This window comes from Antechinus flavipes, chromosome 4, assembly GCF_016432865.1.
Source record: "Antechinus flavipes isolate AdamAnt ecotype Samford, QLD, Australia chromosome 4, AdamAnt_v2, whole genome shotgun sequence".
NCBI lineage: Eukaryota > Metazoa > Chordata > Mammalia > Dasyuromorphia > Dasyuridae > Antechinus > Antechinus flavipes.
The window spans coordinates 303,592,132-303,607,125 of NC_067401.1; the positions used below are offsets into that span (position 1 = coordinate 303,592,132).

General features: G+C 33.6%; 1 protein-coding gene across 2 annotated transcripts in view; it reads left to right on the forward strand.

The window, feature by feature from the left end:
- HSF2 (heat shock transcription factor 2) overlaps window positions 1–14,994 on the forward strand; it is a 44,230-nt gene that overhangs the window by 1,940 nt on the left and 27,296 nt on the right. For both annotated transcript variants that reach the window (XM_051997646.1, XM_051997647.1), the window contains exons 2-3: window positions 13,821–13,929; window positions 14,093–14,220. In XM_051997646.1, coding sequence (XP_051853606.1) covers window positions 13,821–13,929; window positions 14,093–14,220 — 237 coding nt within the window. The remainder of the gene's footprint in view (window positions 1–13,820; window positions 13,930–14,092; window positions 14,221–14,994) is intronic.

Below are 14,994 nucleotides of genomic sequence, written 5' to 3' on the forward strand. Positions count from 1 at the left end.
ATTTCTATAAGGTCACATAAATACTAAGGATTGGAATTGAGATTTGAACCCATGCCCTGTAACTCTTAACGATCTTTCCTGTGCCTGACTGTGTGTTCGATTACTTCAGGCAAATCACATACTCCTGTGGCCTCAGTTTTCTCATTAGGAAAATAGAAGTATTTGACCTGCTGGTATCCGGGAACCCTTTCAGTTTGGATGAAGTTTTATGTAAAGGAGAGAAATCCTTAACATAAAGAGAGGTCTGGGTTCGAATTCAGTTGCTGACACTGACCATGGGCAAAATTATTTAGCTTTCTAAGTCTTGGTATTTTGATCTTATAAAATAGAATCATTACTTATGGCACTTATTTCATAGTTGTTGTGAGACTCAAATGAAAGGGAGAAAGGGAGTAGCATTTATTGTGCCAACTGTCCAGCATTGTGAAGAACTTTACCTTTGCTCCTTATAACAACTCTTTTTAAAGAGTAGTTGCTATTATTCCTATTTTCAGTGGAGGAAACTGAGGGAAACAACTTTAGTAGAAGCTGTTAGGATCACATAGTTAATGAATGCCTGAGGTGGGATTTAAACTCAGATTTTCTAACTTCAGACCCACTACTATCTATTACACTCCATAGTTGCATCAAATGAGTTAATATATATAAAGTACTTTGCAAATATTAAAAACCTATATAAATAGTATAGTTCATTAATTCTACATCAAATAAATGAAAATATGAAAGCCGTTGCTAAGTTGAGAAAAGGAAATGAGTATCATATCATTTTCAGGATATAGTTAAACTATTCATGCATTTTCTGGATTAGATGTAGTTACTCAATGGAAAGGATAAGTCCCTGTTGTGATGTATATTTTATATGTGGGAAGACAGGTCTAATTTAAATGTCTTGCTCAAAATTACAGATAATAGATGGCAGAGGCAGGATTCCAATCCAGAACTTTTGACTGCAGATCCTGTTTTCTCTCCATTGTCCCCACATACCTTTATAGCTTCTCACCCCTTTGTTCTTATTTCCCCTATTTTGTTAGTCATCTCTTTATCTTATTATATTGTAAGATCTTTAAGATCAGAAACTGGCTTTTTTTGTATTTTTACCCAGTACAAAAAATAATTTGCTTAAATATTTATTGCATTATTAAATAGTTTTTAGTCCTTTAAAGGTCATCGTAGAAGGTTAAATAAACAAATCCCTTTCAGAACTATCATTTTATATTAGTACATTAAGTCCTGTAATTGCTTTCTTTGAAGAGTGGATAGTTTAAATTGGGATACAGAAGTATGATGGAATCAGCATTTTGAAACTAAAAGTGAATCTTAAAGATCTTTTAGTTTACCATAGTTTTTTTGTAGATGAATAAACAGAAGCTCTGAAAGGTTTCTATAATGTAGAATTGGAAGGAATTTAAAAAATCATCTAGTCCTTAGTTTCTTAAACTGAAGTTCGAAATCCCATATGGGGATCTTGTAACTGAATGTAGAGATTATGAAAACATTATTTATTATCAGCAAGTGTTTGATTTGTCGACCTACATACCTGGAGTCATGTAAAAATTTCTCAGGTCATGGGTAGAAAATGTTTAAGAAGCTCCTTCATTTTTCAACTAAGAAATTAAGACCTAAATAAGTTAGTTTATTAACTTGCCTACAGTTGTAGTTATTAAATAGGAGAGCACAGATTTTAATCAAGATCCTATGCTTTTATTACTAACACACTGCTTGTTCCATGGTGTACAGTTAGGCATAGGTAGAACTAGAACTTAGGTCTCTGTATTTAGTGTAGTGCTCTTTCCTTTATACTACATCAACTACAAATTTGGTATCATTTAGATTATTGTTGTTAAGTTGGCATTGATTTGTCACTTCACAACTAGTCTTTAACTGATGCTGTTGTTTGGAAGAATGGTAGCCAAGACCAAGAAAAGGGAACGGTATGTGCTAATGGTTGGACCAAGATCCAGAATTCAGTCCAGTCCAGTAAACATTCATTAAGGGCTTACTATAGGCTAGACACTGAAGATAAGGGAATAGAAAATGAAACCATCCCAGTCCCATGTGCTTTTGTTCTTAGGGGAACAACAGGTACATAAATAAATAATAAAACATATATCATAACTTGTGGGGGTAGGGTGGGAAGAATCCACAACTGGGGAAATTGCCACCTTGTAGAAGATGGCATTTAAACTGAAACATGAAGGGAGCTAAATTTCAGACAAAATTCCTTTTTTTTCCCCTGAACTCTCAAAAGGGTCATATCTTTGTATCCCCTATATATTTGTCTTCATGTTTTTCATAAAATAGACTCTTGTAAGTATTTGTATAGTAATTGATGACTAAGTGGCTTTGGAACAGTAAAAAAAAAAATCTAATAGCCATTTCTTTGACCTCTCTTCAGTACTATAGAAAATCCTTGACTCATGTCTGGGTTTTTTGGTGACACTACTCTCTTAGTTCTCATACTCCATCCCATGAAAGTAGGTATATTCAGAGGAAAGCTTTATCTCTTACCTTATCTTTCTATACCTTTCTCAGTGATCTTAGTAGATACCATTGATTCAGTTAGCATTTCTCTCTATCATCCTACTGCCTTTAAATGTGCCTTTGTTAGGTTTTGGATCTATATTTTCTCCTTGCCTGTTGGATATTACCCACTCTGTGCTTCATTATCACCTCAAACTCAACATGTCCAGAAAAGAATTCATTTTTAAATCAATGTTTGTAAAGCACATAATTGCTTAGAATCTGCATATAATTGATGCTTTATAAGTGCATGTTTCTTTCCTTTTTTATCCAAACTCTTCCCTTTTGATTAATTTCTGTTCAGGGTATTGTTACTTTTAGTCACTCAGGTTTACAGTATAGAAATTATTCCAGACTCTTGACTTAATTTTTCCCCACCTAGCCAAATTACTTTCCAAGTCTCATTAGGTCTGCTTCTACATCTCTTGAAACCATTCCCTTCTTTCAACTCCTCTAAGACCACTTTAGTTTCAGATATCAACAGATCTGATATCAACTAAACATAGTTTCCCAATTGACCTGAAGTTTCCCCCTCTCCAATCCATCTGTCTATAGCTTTCAAAGTGTTGGTGTGGAAGGTATTGTGGGAAAAGAATATTGAATTTGGAGTCAGAGGACCTGGTTTCAAATATTAGCTTTCTTATTGACAACCTATATGACTTTCGGCAAATGATTTTATTTTTATGGGCCTCTTCTGCAAAGTGAAGAGTGTGGAAGATGAGATAGTCTTTATAAATCCTTCCATCTGTAAGTTTGTGATTCTATGAACATGTTTATCTGTTGTTCCAAAAATACTAGTGGCTTCTTGCTGCCTTTATGATAGTTTTTTTCTGTTTGATTTTTATTAACATTTAATCTGACACCAATCCTACTGTCCAGGCTTATTTGCACATTACCCCCTTTTCACACCTTCTATAGCCAATGTAGGTCTTGGTCTTTACTATCTTCTCTATCTTTGAGTACTCTCTTCTCTCCTGATTCTTAAGAATCCCTCACTTTTTCAAGTTCTGTTCAAGTATCACCTTCTAAACTGAGGGAATCCTGTTTTCTTCACCCCTCCTTCCCAACCCCCCCCCCCCCATACCATCTGTTAATCCTCTCTTTGATACCAATTTCTTTGGGGACTTATTTTATGCTTATTTTTCTTTTGTGTTCTTTCCTTCAGCTGAAAGTAAGCTCCTGGAGGGCAAACATTTTAAATTATTTTTTTCTTTGTATCTTCTGTAGTAGCTTAAATTAGGTCCTTTGATAAATGATTATTTAAAAAAAAAAAAAAAAAAGCAAGCAATTTAGTCTTTGTTCCCAAATTGACAAAATGGATATTGGGATGTCTGTCTTTGCCTACCTCTTAGGAGTACAGAATCCTTTACAGCAGCAAAGAAGTGTTTTTTTATCATTCCTTCTAATATTTAAAGAGCAATAAACAACTACCAAAAAGTGATATATTATTTTCTTGTTACTACTAATTATTATTTTCATTTGAAAAAAACATTTTGGCACTCTGTGTTTATTTTTTATGCTGAATGATTACCCAAATATCTTCATAATTTCCATTTACTCAAATGGAAATTTAACATTTAAATGTAAGTCATCTATAAGATTAGTGTCTTAATATTTTTTTCTCAAAATATATTAAAATTTCAAATGTTTGCATTTATGAAATCTTCTCAAGGAGCAGTTTATTGAATCAAAATCTCAAGGCTTCTTAAAAACAAAGTCTGCTTTCTATCTACTGGGCCACTGGGTTGACTCTGAATATTGTTGTTATTTATCATTTGGAGATTTTTTTTGTGGCTAAGATATTTGATATAATAGAAGGAATACTCCCCTGAGAATCAGAAGACTCAAATTGGACTCCAGCTCTGCTCCTGACATGTCTTGCAACAAGCTACTTTTCCCTATAGACCTCATTTTCCTTAACTGTACAAGAAGAGATTGGAATATATATGAGTGTTTAAAGTTTTTGTTTATAAAGAGTGAGGGGAAGCAAGGGAAAAGAAGGTATACTATTTTGCTATCCTCTTCACTTCACGTTGCCCACCCCCAAAAAAGAAAAGAAAAAATCATTTGAGTATATTTAAATAATGCACAAAGGAAATAAGAATGAGAGACACAAACAGTTTCAGATCAACTTTGAAAGTTAAATGTTGTATATTGAATTTAACATATATTTTAACATGTGTAATATATATTGGATTGCTTGCCATCTAAGGGAGGGGATGGGGGAAAGGAGGAGAAAATTTGGAACACAAGGTTATTCAAGGGTCATGTTGAAAAATTATTTATCATATGTTTTGAAAATAAAAAGCTTTAATAAAAAAAGATGAAAAGATCTAAAAAAAAGTTAAATATTGAACATATATACTTGAAAGGCAAGCTGAATATAATGAGACTCTTGGTTTTATATACTCATTTTCTATTCTATCATTTTATTGGATATTTAAGCTCAATATTTAAAAATTAAAATGAATCAGGATAACAAGAAGAAGAAAAGAACACCCAACTCACTTGGCAACAACAAAGGCACTTGGACTTGAAATATGTTTACAGAACTCTTAAGTGCAGATCAGCCAATTTAAAAAACAAATTGGACAAAATAGAGGAAAGAAAGCTTTTTGTAATATTGGAAAATTTTCTTTACATGAAAAGTATTTTAATAATTGCATATTCAGTATTATAAATAGAAGATGTTGCTAGCATCAGAATCTTATAGAACCTTTTATTTGTCTTTTTCTTAAAATACAGATAATCTCTTTCCCAAAGATTTTTCTTTAGAATTTCGTTTCTGTGCTTTTGGTAGGTGTGGGTAGAATTACAAGCTATTGACTGTGCTGAGTCAAGAAGATTATCTTATTGAGACACATAAAAGCTGTATGATCTTGGGCAAGTCACTTAACTGTTTAGTTCTGTTCCCAATTTATAAAATATATTTGAGAAGGAAACAGCAAACCATTTAAGAATCTTTACCAAATAGGGTCACAAAGAGTTGGACATGACTGGAATTGCAGGAAGGCAGATTTCTGCCCAGTCTGAGCAAAAATTTAAAATATTGCAGAAGTAAAATGGACTGCCCCAGGAGTTATAGTGAGTTCTTAGTCACTGCAGATGTTCAAAACCTAATGCCCTTACTATATGTGGAGGGTGGTGTACATGAGATTTAGAAAGTAGGAATTGAAATAAATTAACCTTGGAGGTCTTAGATTCTAATTATTTACAAAGACTAGGAGAATACAAAAAAATTAAAGACATCTCTTTTGCTTTTTTAAATTGAGAAGATGGAAAAACTTTTTCAGCTATACCACATTAAACCAGAAGTACATAAAAAGAGAGGACTTGAGGATAGATCCTGGAAGCAAAAAGCTATGTGGTATAAGTAAATCCTCTGAGAGGAAGTTTACAAATATGTAACCTGAGAAAGGATTATTTGAGGCTAGATTTGCCAAACTAGAATAGAGTATATTCTATTAGCCCCAGGTAGCAGAGAACCATTGAAAACTGAGCGAACAATCAACATGCTTTTATTACGCTGCTAATCTAAGGATGATAGACAAAAATGAAAGCAGTCCCTGTTCTCTAGGAGTGACCATATTTATGCAGAGAAGGAGTATACACACAAGATAATTTCTGGATGGGGACATTATGAACAAGGGAGAGTAACATGCTGAAAATAGGAAAGATAAATCAGGCAATCTAAAGTAGATTGGAGAAAGGAGATTGTAGGCAGGAAACTATTGTAATGTTTAAGGTATTTCTTTAGGGGAAAGGAATAAACTTTCATATGATGCCTGCTATGGGCTGTACAGATGTGGTCTCATTTGGCCCTCAAACTCTTATCATCTTCATTTTACAAGTGAGGTGAAATGGAGGCTGTGACTTACCCCGGGGCCACACAGCTAATAGGTGTCTGAGACTATTTGAATTCAGGTGTAACTGACTTCAAGTTCAGGACTTTATCCACTGTGCCACCTTGCTGCCTCTAGCAAACTCAAGCTGCCTTTACCTTTATATGTTTCTAGAACTCAAAAGCAACATTGTTTTTCACTAAGAGTGTTCTGACATCTTTTTAGGAAAAGAGTTCTAGGTTCAACCAATTGGAAGTAAACATTTAATGCCATCTTGGGAGAGTTTCACAGAAGTGTGAGTTTCCTAGGTGGGGAAGAGTATTGAGCTATTCTGAAATTGCTTTGAGAGCTTAAGAATGCTGTTAATATTTCTGTTGGGTCTCAGTCATTGCTTTCAAAGTTTATTTGAATAGTAAGGACACTGATTTAACTACCCTTTTTAAAAAACTCAACTTGTCAACATTAATCAACATAAACATTTTATTGACGTTTAGCTTTTTAAGGATTTTTGCCTGGGTTGAATGAAATGAGGAAATAAATGTACTTATGTCTTTATAAGTTTATCTAAAATGGGACTATCCCACATGGATACCTTGATTGCTAATATTATATGCCATTAAGCCATTAATAGCCTTAGTGAGAGAAACTAGAAGATGGACATGGAACTTCCAATTCAGAATATCCCTTTAAAAGGTGGAAAAGTTCAGTTTTATATCATGTATTATTACATGGAAAATTCTGACATTGGACACCACTGGACAATTAGAATTGTCTTGAAAAGTGTAACACTGTTGTATAATTATGGAAAATGATCATCCATAATAATCCTTATTTTCAAATAGAACCCAAAATAGGGGTTGAAAATTGTATAGGGCTCCTCCTGAAGGAGTGAAAATGAAAAGTGAGTTATGCTTAATTCCCATTACACTCATCCTCCATATGCTAACTAGAAAGAACATCATGTTACCACTGTTAACACTTACTGGGAAAACTTGTTAGCTAATAATAGCTAGACAAGCAAAAACAAGACACTACCACATTTTTTTAAATTGCCATTTGTGGATGCTGTTGCTTGTTGCCGGTTTCTGGTTCCCTTCATGCTTTTTTGCTCTGTTTAGTGTTGATGAAGCTCAGCATTTATGCTGAGTGAAAATCGTATTAAGGCGTTTTTAGAAGTAGCAGCTGGTTTTGGAATAAGATAATCATTCATTTAGAAAGCTTTTATATTTGTTGTGGAAAATGTCTTTTATCCATCCTAAAATTTTAATTGGAAATCTAATCATATCTTTGTTTCTTCTATTTTGTTACAATAATAAGATGGCTTTTCTTAGTACTTAACAGGATGGATTTTATAGTAGATAAGCTGGCTTATTCCTCACTTCTAGGCCATGTCTGAAAACTTGAAGCTAACCAGTTGCCAAGACAAATTTCTTGAGCAAAAATAGCTGGGGTAAAGTAGGGAGGGGAGGTCAGCCTGGGCACATTCCCTTGATGATGACCAAATCTTTTACTAAGTATTGGTAGGATTTATGCTCAAAGAAATACATATTTAAATAATCCCTTTAAAGAGGACTTTCTCCACATATTTGTCGAATTGTTTTAAAGTAAACTTTAAGAAATCATTCTTTCTTTGGTTTTATTTAGTATAATAATGCTTTACCTTACCCAACTTTAGTTTATACCTCAAACAACTATTTAATTTTTTTATTCTAGTTTCACTTGCTGTGTGAATATCTGATTGTTAGCTCTAATATTTTACTTAATTAATCATGTAGTCATTATCCCTTACTTTATAAGAGTTTAGGATTACAAAGTGACAAACATTTTTTTTCTTCCACCTATTATTTTGAAGCAATGTATGATAGAAATTCAACAGTTTTGTGCAAAATGTTCTTTGTATAGAATCAGTGGCAGAGTTGTTAAAATTCACTTCTTGTCTTAAGTTAATAGGGTATGACTGCCCATCCTAAATTCTTCTCAATAATAAAATTATAAGGGCAGCTAGTTAACAGTGCGGTGGCCCTTGGAATTAGGAATACCTGAGTTCAAATTTGGCCTCAGACACTTACTAGCTGTATGACCCTGGCAAGTCACTTAATGTCAATTGCCTCTCAAAAAAAACCAAACAAAATAATAATGAAACTATCATTTAAATAGGAATCATTTTTAATATGTTAGTAGTTTGATGTTTTAGCATTTGGCATGGGCCCCAGTTTAAAAAGAAGAGAATTAATATTTGTTGATTTATGCTTTCTCTACTTCTCCCTCAGTTTTACTTTAGATATTTGCTGTTTAGGTTTTTTCCCCTGACCTACACATTTTTATACCAGCATGATAATTTTAAGTTCAAGGCAAGTTGTACATAATTCATTTCTGTATCTCTAACGAAAACTGAATTTTTTTTTTTTTAAGGTTTGAAGGGAGGGAACATTTTTCCCCTAACTCCATTCTCATTACCCAAATGAGGCAGAGATGATATTACCAGGAAACCCAAGGGTTAATTTATTTAGGGGAGAGGGGGGAGACAGATAAGTTGCATGTGTGGTTATGATGCCCTTTTTTCCTACACACAATATGCAAGAGGAAAATGGGAAAGAGATTCTCATTTATAGTAAAAGCCACTAGATCTGTGGGATAGTGGTTTTTATTACTTGAATTGCTTCTTTTTGGATATCTAAAGATTTTTTTTCTTCTTAAATATGGGCATGTGAAATTTGGACTATGACATTCTTAGGGTTTTTCTTTTCTTTTGTTTTTTGCTTTTTAAGTGAAGTGATTGATGAATTCTGTCTTTTCTTTGCTTTGATATTTAATGGATCTAGTCAGTTTTCATTTATGAATTCTTAAAATATATCCAACCTTTTTTTTAAAATTTGATTGTGGTATTCAGGGAATCCAATAATTCTTAAATTATCTTTTCCTTGACCTGTTTTTCAAGTCATTTCTTTTTAATATAAACTATCTTAATTTCCTAGATTGTTTTTAATTTTTTATTCTCTTCTAATATTATTTTATTCTAATATTCTGATATTGCAGTCTAATATTTGTAGTCTCGTGGAGTCATTAATTGAAATTTGATCTGTTTTAAATTTGAGGGAATCTGTTAGTTATTTGGGTGAAGTTTAGTACTCCTGAGCTCCTAACAATTCTGTTTTCTGGATCTTTTATTTAATTTTTTTCTCTTGTGCTTTTTTCCTAGGTATTCATGTAGGCCTTATGGAAAGTGTTTTTTCTCTTTGAATCTCAGCTTGCAGTTGTTATAAAATTACTCTCCTTTTGGGAAAATTTTTAGATCTACAGAACTTTTGGTCATTGTTTTATTTACTCATGTCTCTGGCTATGGTTCTTGTATTGAGGCTTTGTAGGAGGGATAGGTACTGTTGGTGAGTTGGCGGGGTAAAGGTGTCTTGGCTTTGCTTGATATCACTCTATTCTATTCTCTTAATTCTTTTGCGGTTCAAAACACCAGATCTAAAGAGCTGCCCAATACCTTAATGTTAGAGACCTCAGAGTTGTCTGAGATTGAGTTGTCCTGGTTTGAGAAGTGCAGTACTATTTGGTATGCCTCTGCTTGACAGCACTCCATGTTGGAACTTTCTCACCATTCTTGGGGCTTTCTCAGGGAATCTTACTCTTACTATCTCTGGATACAAAGCTCTACGTATTTTGCCAGTCTTTGGTCTCCATGCTGACTTTGCAGATTTCCCTCTTAAGCTTCTGGAAGATTTTTGTGTAATTTGGAGGCAGGAAGACTAACTTAATATAGGTTCTCATTAAATTTCTTCATTATTTTATCTGTTGCAAACATCAGCAGTTATGTGGAACCTATGGTCTTATTCCTGTTCAGGTGATCATTTTCTGAAAGTTTCCTTTCAAACTTTATTAGCTGAAAACATCTCAAGCTCAACATACCCAAAACTGAACTCATTACCATTCCCTCTCAAACCCTCCCTTCCAAACTTCCCTTGGTTGAAGACACAACCATTCTTTGTCTCAGAAGTTTATAGCTACATCATTATCATTTACCCCTTATTTTCCTTTAACTTAGTTTAATCACTTAATCTTTTCTTGCCTTTCTCTCTTTACACCTCTTCTCTTATGTAAGATCCATCAACCACACTCACCACCCTAGTTCTTCCTCATACTTTTCAGTCTTCCACTCGCTTTAGTGAGGGCAAATGTTTTGGTAGAAAATCTACTTCACCCAGTCATCCAACACAATGTAAAAAACAAAACAAAACTTGATGAACCCTCCTTATCTTTTGCTCTCTCTTCAAAGGCCAGTTAGGTGAAACATGAATAGGAAATGAGTGTAAGTGGTTTGCAGAGGGGAGAGAAAAATATATGAATTTTTTCATGTTTTGTCTTGAAAGATCACATAGATCTTTAGGTCCTACTAGCCTTAATAATTTGAGACCCAGTGTTATAGTCCATTGCTAATAATTGTATGCTTCTTTCTCACTTTCCATATCAATAATGTACAATTTCATTTATAGTAGGACAGAGATGGTTCTTGAACTACCAGTATTTTGAGATAATTTATGACCCAATGATAGAAAAGCAACTACTTGTAGGAGGTTTGAGTAAGTTGTGGTATAAATTAGGTGGTCAAGAGATTAAACATTACCTTCAAGGGACTTTTATCTTCAACAAACATTATTATTTACTATTTGCCAGGTATTGTATTAAAGTGCTAGGAATATAAAGGAAGTAAAAAACAATCCCTGCTCTAAAAGAATGGGAGAGAGAATGTGCCACAACAATTGTGTTCATTCAAAATATATTCATAGTATATATAAGTGGGAGTTGATCTCGAAGCAAAGACATTAGCAATAAGAAAGGCTGTATACAGATTCTTTGGGAAAAGGGTGAGATTTGAGCCGGCTCTTGAAGGAAGGCAAGAAGTAAAGGAGAAAACATTCCAAATATGGAGGTCAACCACTGAAAAGGAGTTGGAGTGAAGGGTTTGAAGAACAAGAAAGAAAGCCAGTGTCCCTGGACAGTAGAGTATGTAGAAGGGAGTAAAGTGTAATAAGATTGGAAAAATGTTGAATTACTCAAGAGTATTGCTTAATCAAGGCATTTTATTTATAAGAGCCACACTATGAACCACTACATAGCATTTCCAATTCCTCTGTTTTTGTGTGCTTGCATTTTTTATTTCCTTCACAGGTTAATTGTACATTATTTCAAAGTCCAATTCTTCTTATGCAGCAAAATAACTGTATGGAATGTATACATATATTGTATTTAACATAAACTTTAACATATTTAACATGTATTACTCTACATGTCATCTAGGGGAGGGAGTGGGGGGAAGTAGGGGAAAAATTGGAACAAAAGATTTGGCAATTGTCAATGCTGAAAAAAATTACCCATGCATATATTTTGTAAATAAAAAGCTATATAAATAAAAAAAAAAATGAGCTACACCACCAACTGGGTGCCATTCCTAAACTCTTCATCTGAGCTGAGGATAACTGAATAAACTTATATAAACTTTTGAAAATCTCCATCTCTCCTTACTCTTCCTTTTCTCTCCCAAATCAAATAAGTGATAAGAATTTAGGAGATTGAAGGTGAAAGAATCTGGTTAGGTGACTAGGTGGGAAATTTTAAAAAATATTTTGAGTAAAGGAAAATATTAACAAATAATTGATTATCACACTTGATTGAGGGAGTGTTTTTTTTTCATTGTTTTGCCTAGAAGCAAAACTTTCCCATGGGAAGGAAAATTTCTGCATCTCTTTATCTAAGCTACTCATAGTCATTTGCTCTAATGTCAATCTCTCCAGAAGTATAACAAAATAAGATGGGTCTTGGGCCCAGATTTCTTAGTTGCATTAAGGTTCCTTAGATGAACATCCTTAGAATAAATTGTAATCAAGGGATGGGTATAATCTGTTTAGACTTTTAAAGTCTGTGTTCTCCAACAGTGTTTAAGGTTGTGATTGGGTGGACTTTTTTTGTCACAGCCTACAGAAACTAGGTTAAACGCACACACAAAAAAGTAAAAACAAATTCTCACTCCTGAGTGACCACTAGTATAAATAGTAGTGAGAACTATTATGTAGGAATACGGTTGAGATCAAAATTATTGTGGTTATGACTTACTATTAATAAACTTTTTTATAATTTAGTTATAAGGACTGTGTGGTAAAATCTTCCAGATTTGTAGGAAACTATCTCTTTTTGATTGTGAAATGCACATTCATTGGGCATAAACCTTGAAAAAGTTGTGCAGAGGGAAAGAAAAGTAGCCACAAACTTGATTGTGCATAAATTCCAGTTAATGAATTTAAGGGAAAACCACCTATGTTTATTGTCCTTAGTACTTAGAACCTATCCTTTGCTAAAAATACTGACCTAGGAAGTCAGAATTTATTTCAAATACTTGACCAGATGTCCTGAACTGACAAGGTTGACAAATTGTTTGGCTACATTTGAGTAATGGAAACAAAACAAAACATCCTCCTTCGTCCTTGGCATGTTAAAAATTAGTTGTGTACTTTTTACTTACTCCTTAAAAATTCAACAGACAATTAAAAATCCAGTGATAGGAATGTAAAATGTTCAAGGGGTTCATAGAATCTTAGATGTACAGGTAGAAGGGACTTTGGAAGTAATCTATGTAGTTGACTTATACTGATGAGGCCCCAGGGAGTCCTCCAAGTAATAAATGAAAGGGAGGGGCTTTGAAAAGAAGTCCTTTCTATCTTCCAAGTCAGTTTTCTTTTGCACACTACCACAGTTCCTTTGTCAAGGCAATGGAGATACTTCTGCAGTAGGACAGATTCTTCTGTCTGGAAAATCAGAGGCTGAGAGAGAACAGGTATATATGAAAATATTAAAATGATGAATAGTACCTACTAGAGCTAAAACTTGGGAGAGGGGAGATGCAAACATAGAGTAAATATAGTGGAAGTTATACAAAACCCCTATTCTGATTCCTTATTGATTGTATCTTGGAAGTGCCCTGTATTCTCAGACACTATGATACTGGAGTGTAAATTTCTGGCAAGTCCAACTCAGGTAAAAAAGGTTTGGATATGGACTAAGTAACAGGCAATATTCCTATTTTAATTAAATTAGAAGAGCTTGTCACCAGATTTCTGGGTGGTGGATTTTTTGTTCACAGTTCTCATGGACTATTTATTAAATTATAGAGAAGCTCCCATTTGTATCAATGAATGGGGTAGGGTACATTTGTTTTCCATGCAGTTTAAGCCTAATGCTTTGCTGATATGATAAAGTTTATATTAAGTGTCTGAATATTCACACAGAGAAAGTCAGAGATTTTAAAAACTATTGAAGGAAAATTGCTGTGTACCTTCTAACAATGTCTACTGTTGCCAAAGAATACTGTACTGTATTAGACTCTACATGTTCTGACCTATTGTGTGGGAACATATAAGACAAGGGGTTTTCCTTAATAGACATTTTTACTCTTCATTTTAGAATGGCCAGAGCTTCCTGGTGTTGGATGAACAGCGGTTTGCAAAAGAAATTCTTCCTAAGTACTTCAAGCACAACAACATGGCAAGCTTTGTGAGGCAGTTAAATATGTGTGAGTATAGAGAGCTTTTGGTATGAAGTGGAGAATGTAGTTTGATCAAGTGTTTGGTTTTTTCACTGGAGTTGATAAAGGAAAAGAAAATCCTTTGAACCCAATAGGACTGAATTTTGTCTTGGCTTTCTTTACTCTTCTTGATTGTGCAATTGTGTTTCAGATGGTTTCCGTAAAGTAGTTCATGTTGATTCTGGTATTGTAAAGCAAGAACGAGATGGCCCAGTTGAATTTCAGCACCCACACTTCAAACAGGGCCAGGATGATTTGCTGGAGAACATTAAAAGAAAAGTAAGTTACAGTTTAGGTTTTTGGTTGGTTTGTTTTATTTCTTATTCTAATTCATTTTAATAATTAAATAATGTAGTATGCTTAATCCACATGGTTTTCAAATATAATAGGAATGTCATTCATTTTATCAGTTCACAGCATTTAGGGTAATAAAAGGATAATTACAAATTGTTAAATTAGTAATATGGTATCAATATTTTTCCATCTTTTTTTTAAGTATACATTTATAAAAATGTATATAGTATTTCAACTATGTTGTGGCCTAAATAAACTTTTGTAGATCAGATTGGGAAACCTAACTACTGTTTCTTTATATCATTATTTCTGTGAGAAAATATATTCCACATAACTGCTATGCAAACCAACTTTTTTTGGAATGCTGTCCTTTTATAATTTGATACAACAAAATTTCTTAATTTATGTAGTAAAAGATTGTTTTATAACTTGGTTCTAGGTTTTGTTTTCCATGCAGTTTTTAAGCCTACTACTTTGCTGGTATGATAAAGCTTATATTTAGTAACTGATTATCTATTATACTGTGCTAGGCATTGTACAGGTGATCTGTTACTTTCCCTTTTAAAGGAACCTAAAAGTATTTTAATATAACCACCACCAACATCTTTCTAGGGCAAATGTCATAGTTATTACTTCTGTTCTTTGAATTGCAATTGAAGATCATGTGGAGTTTGGGGGGAAAAAAACACTCTACCTTTAAGTCCTGAAGTAGAAGAGATTTTTATTTGTTGCAGTAGTAGTACTGGATAGAAATAAGTG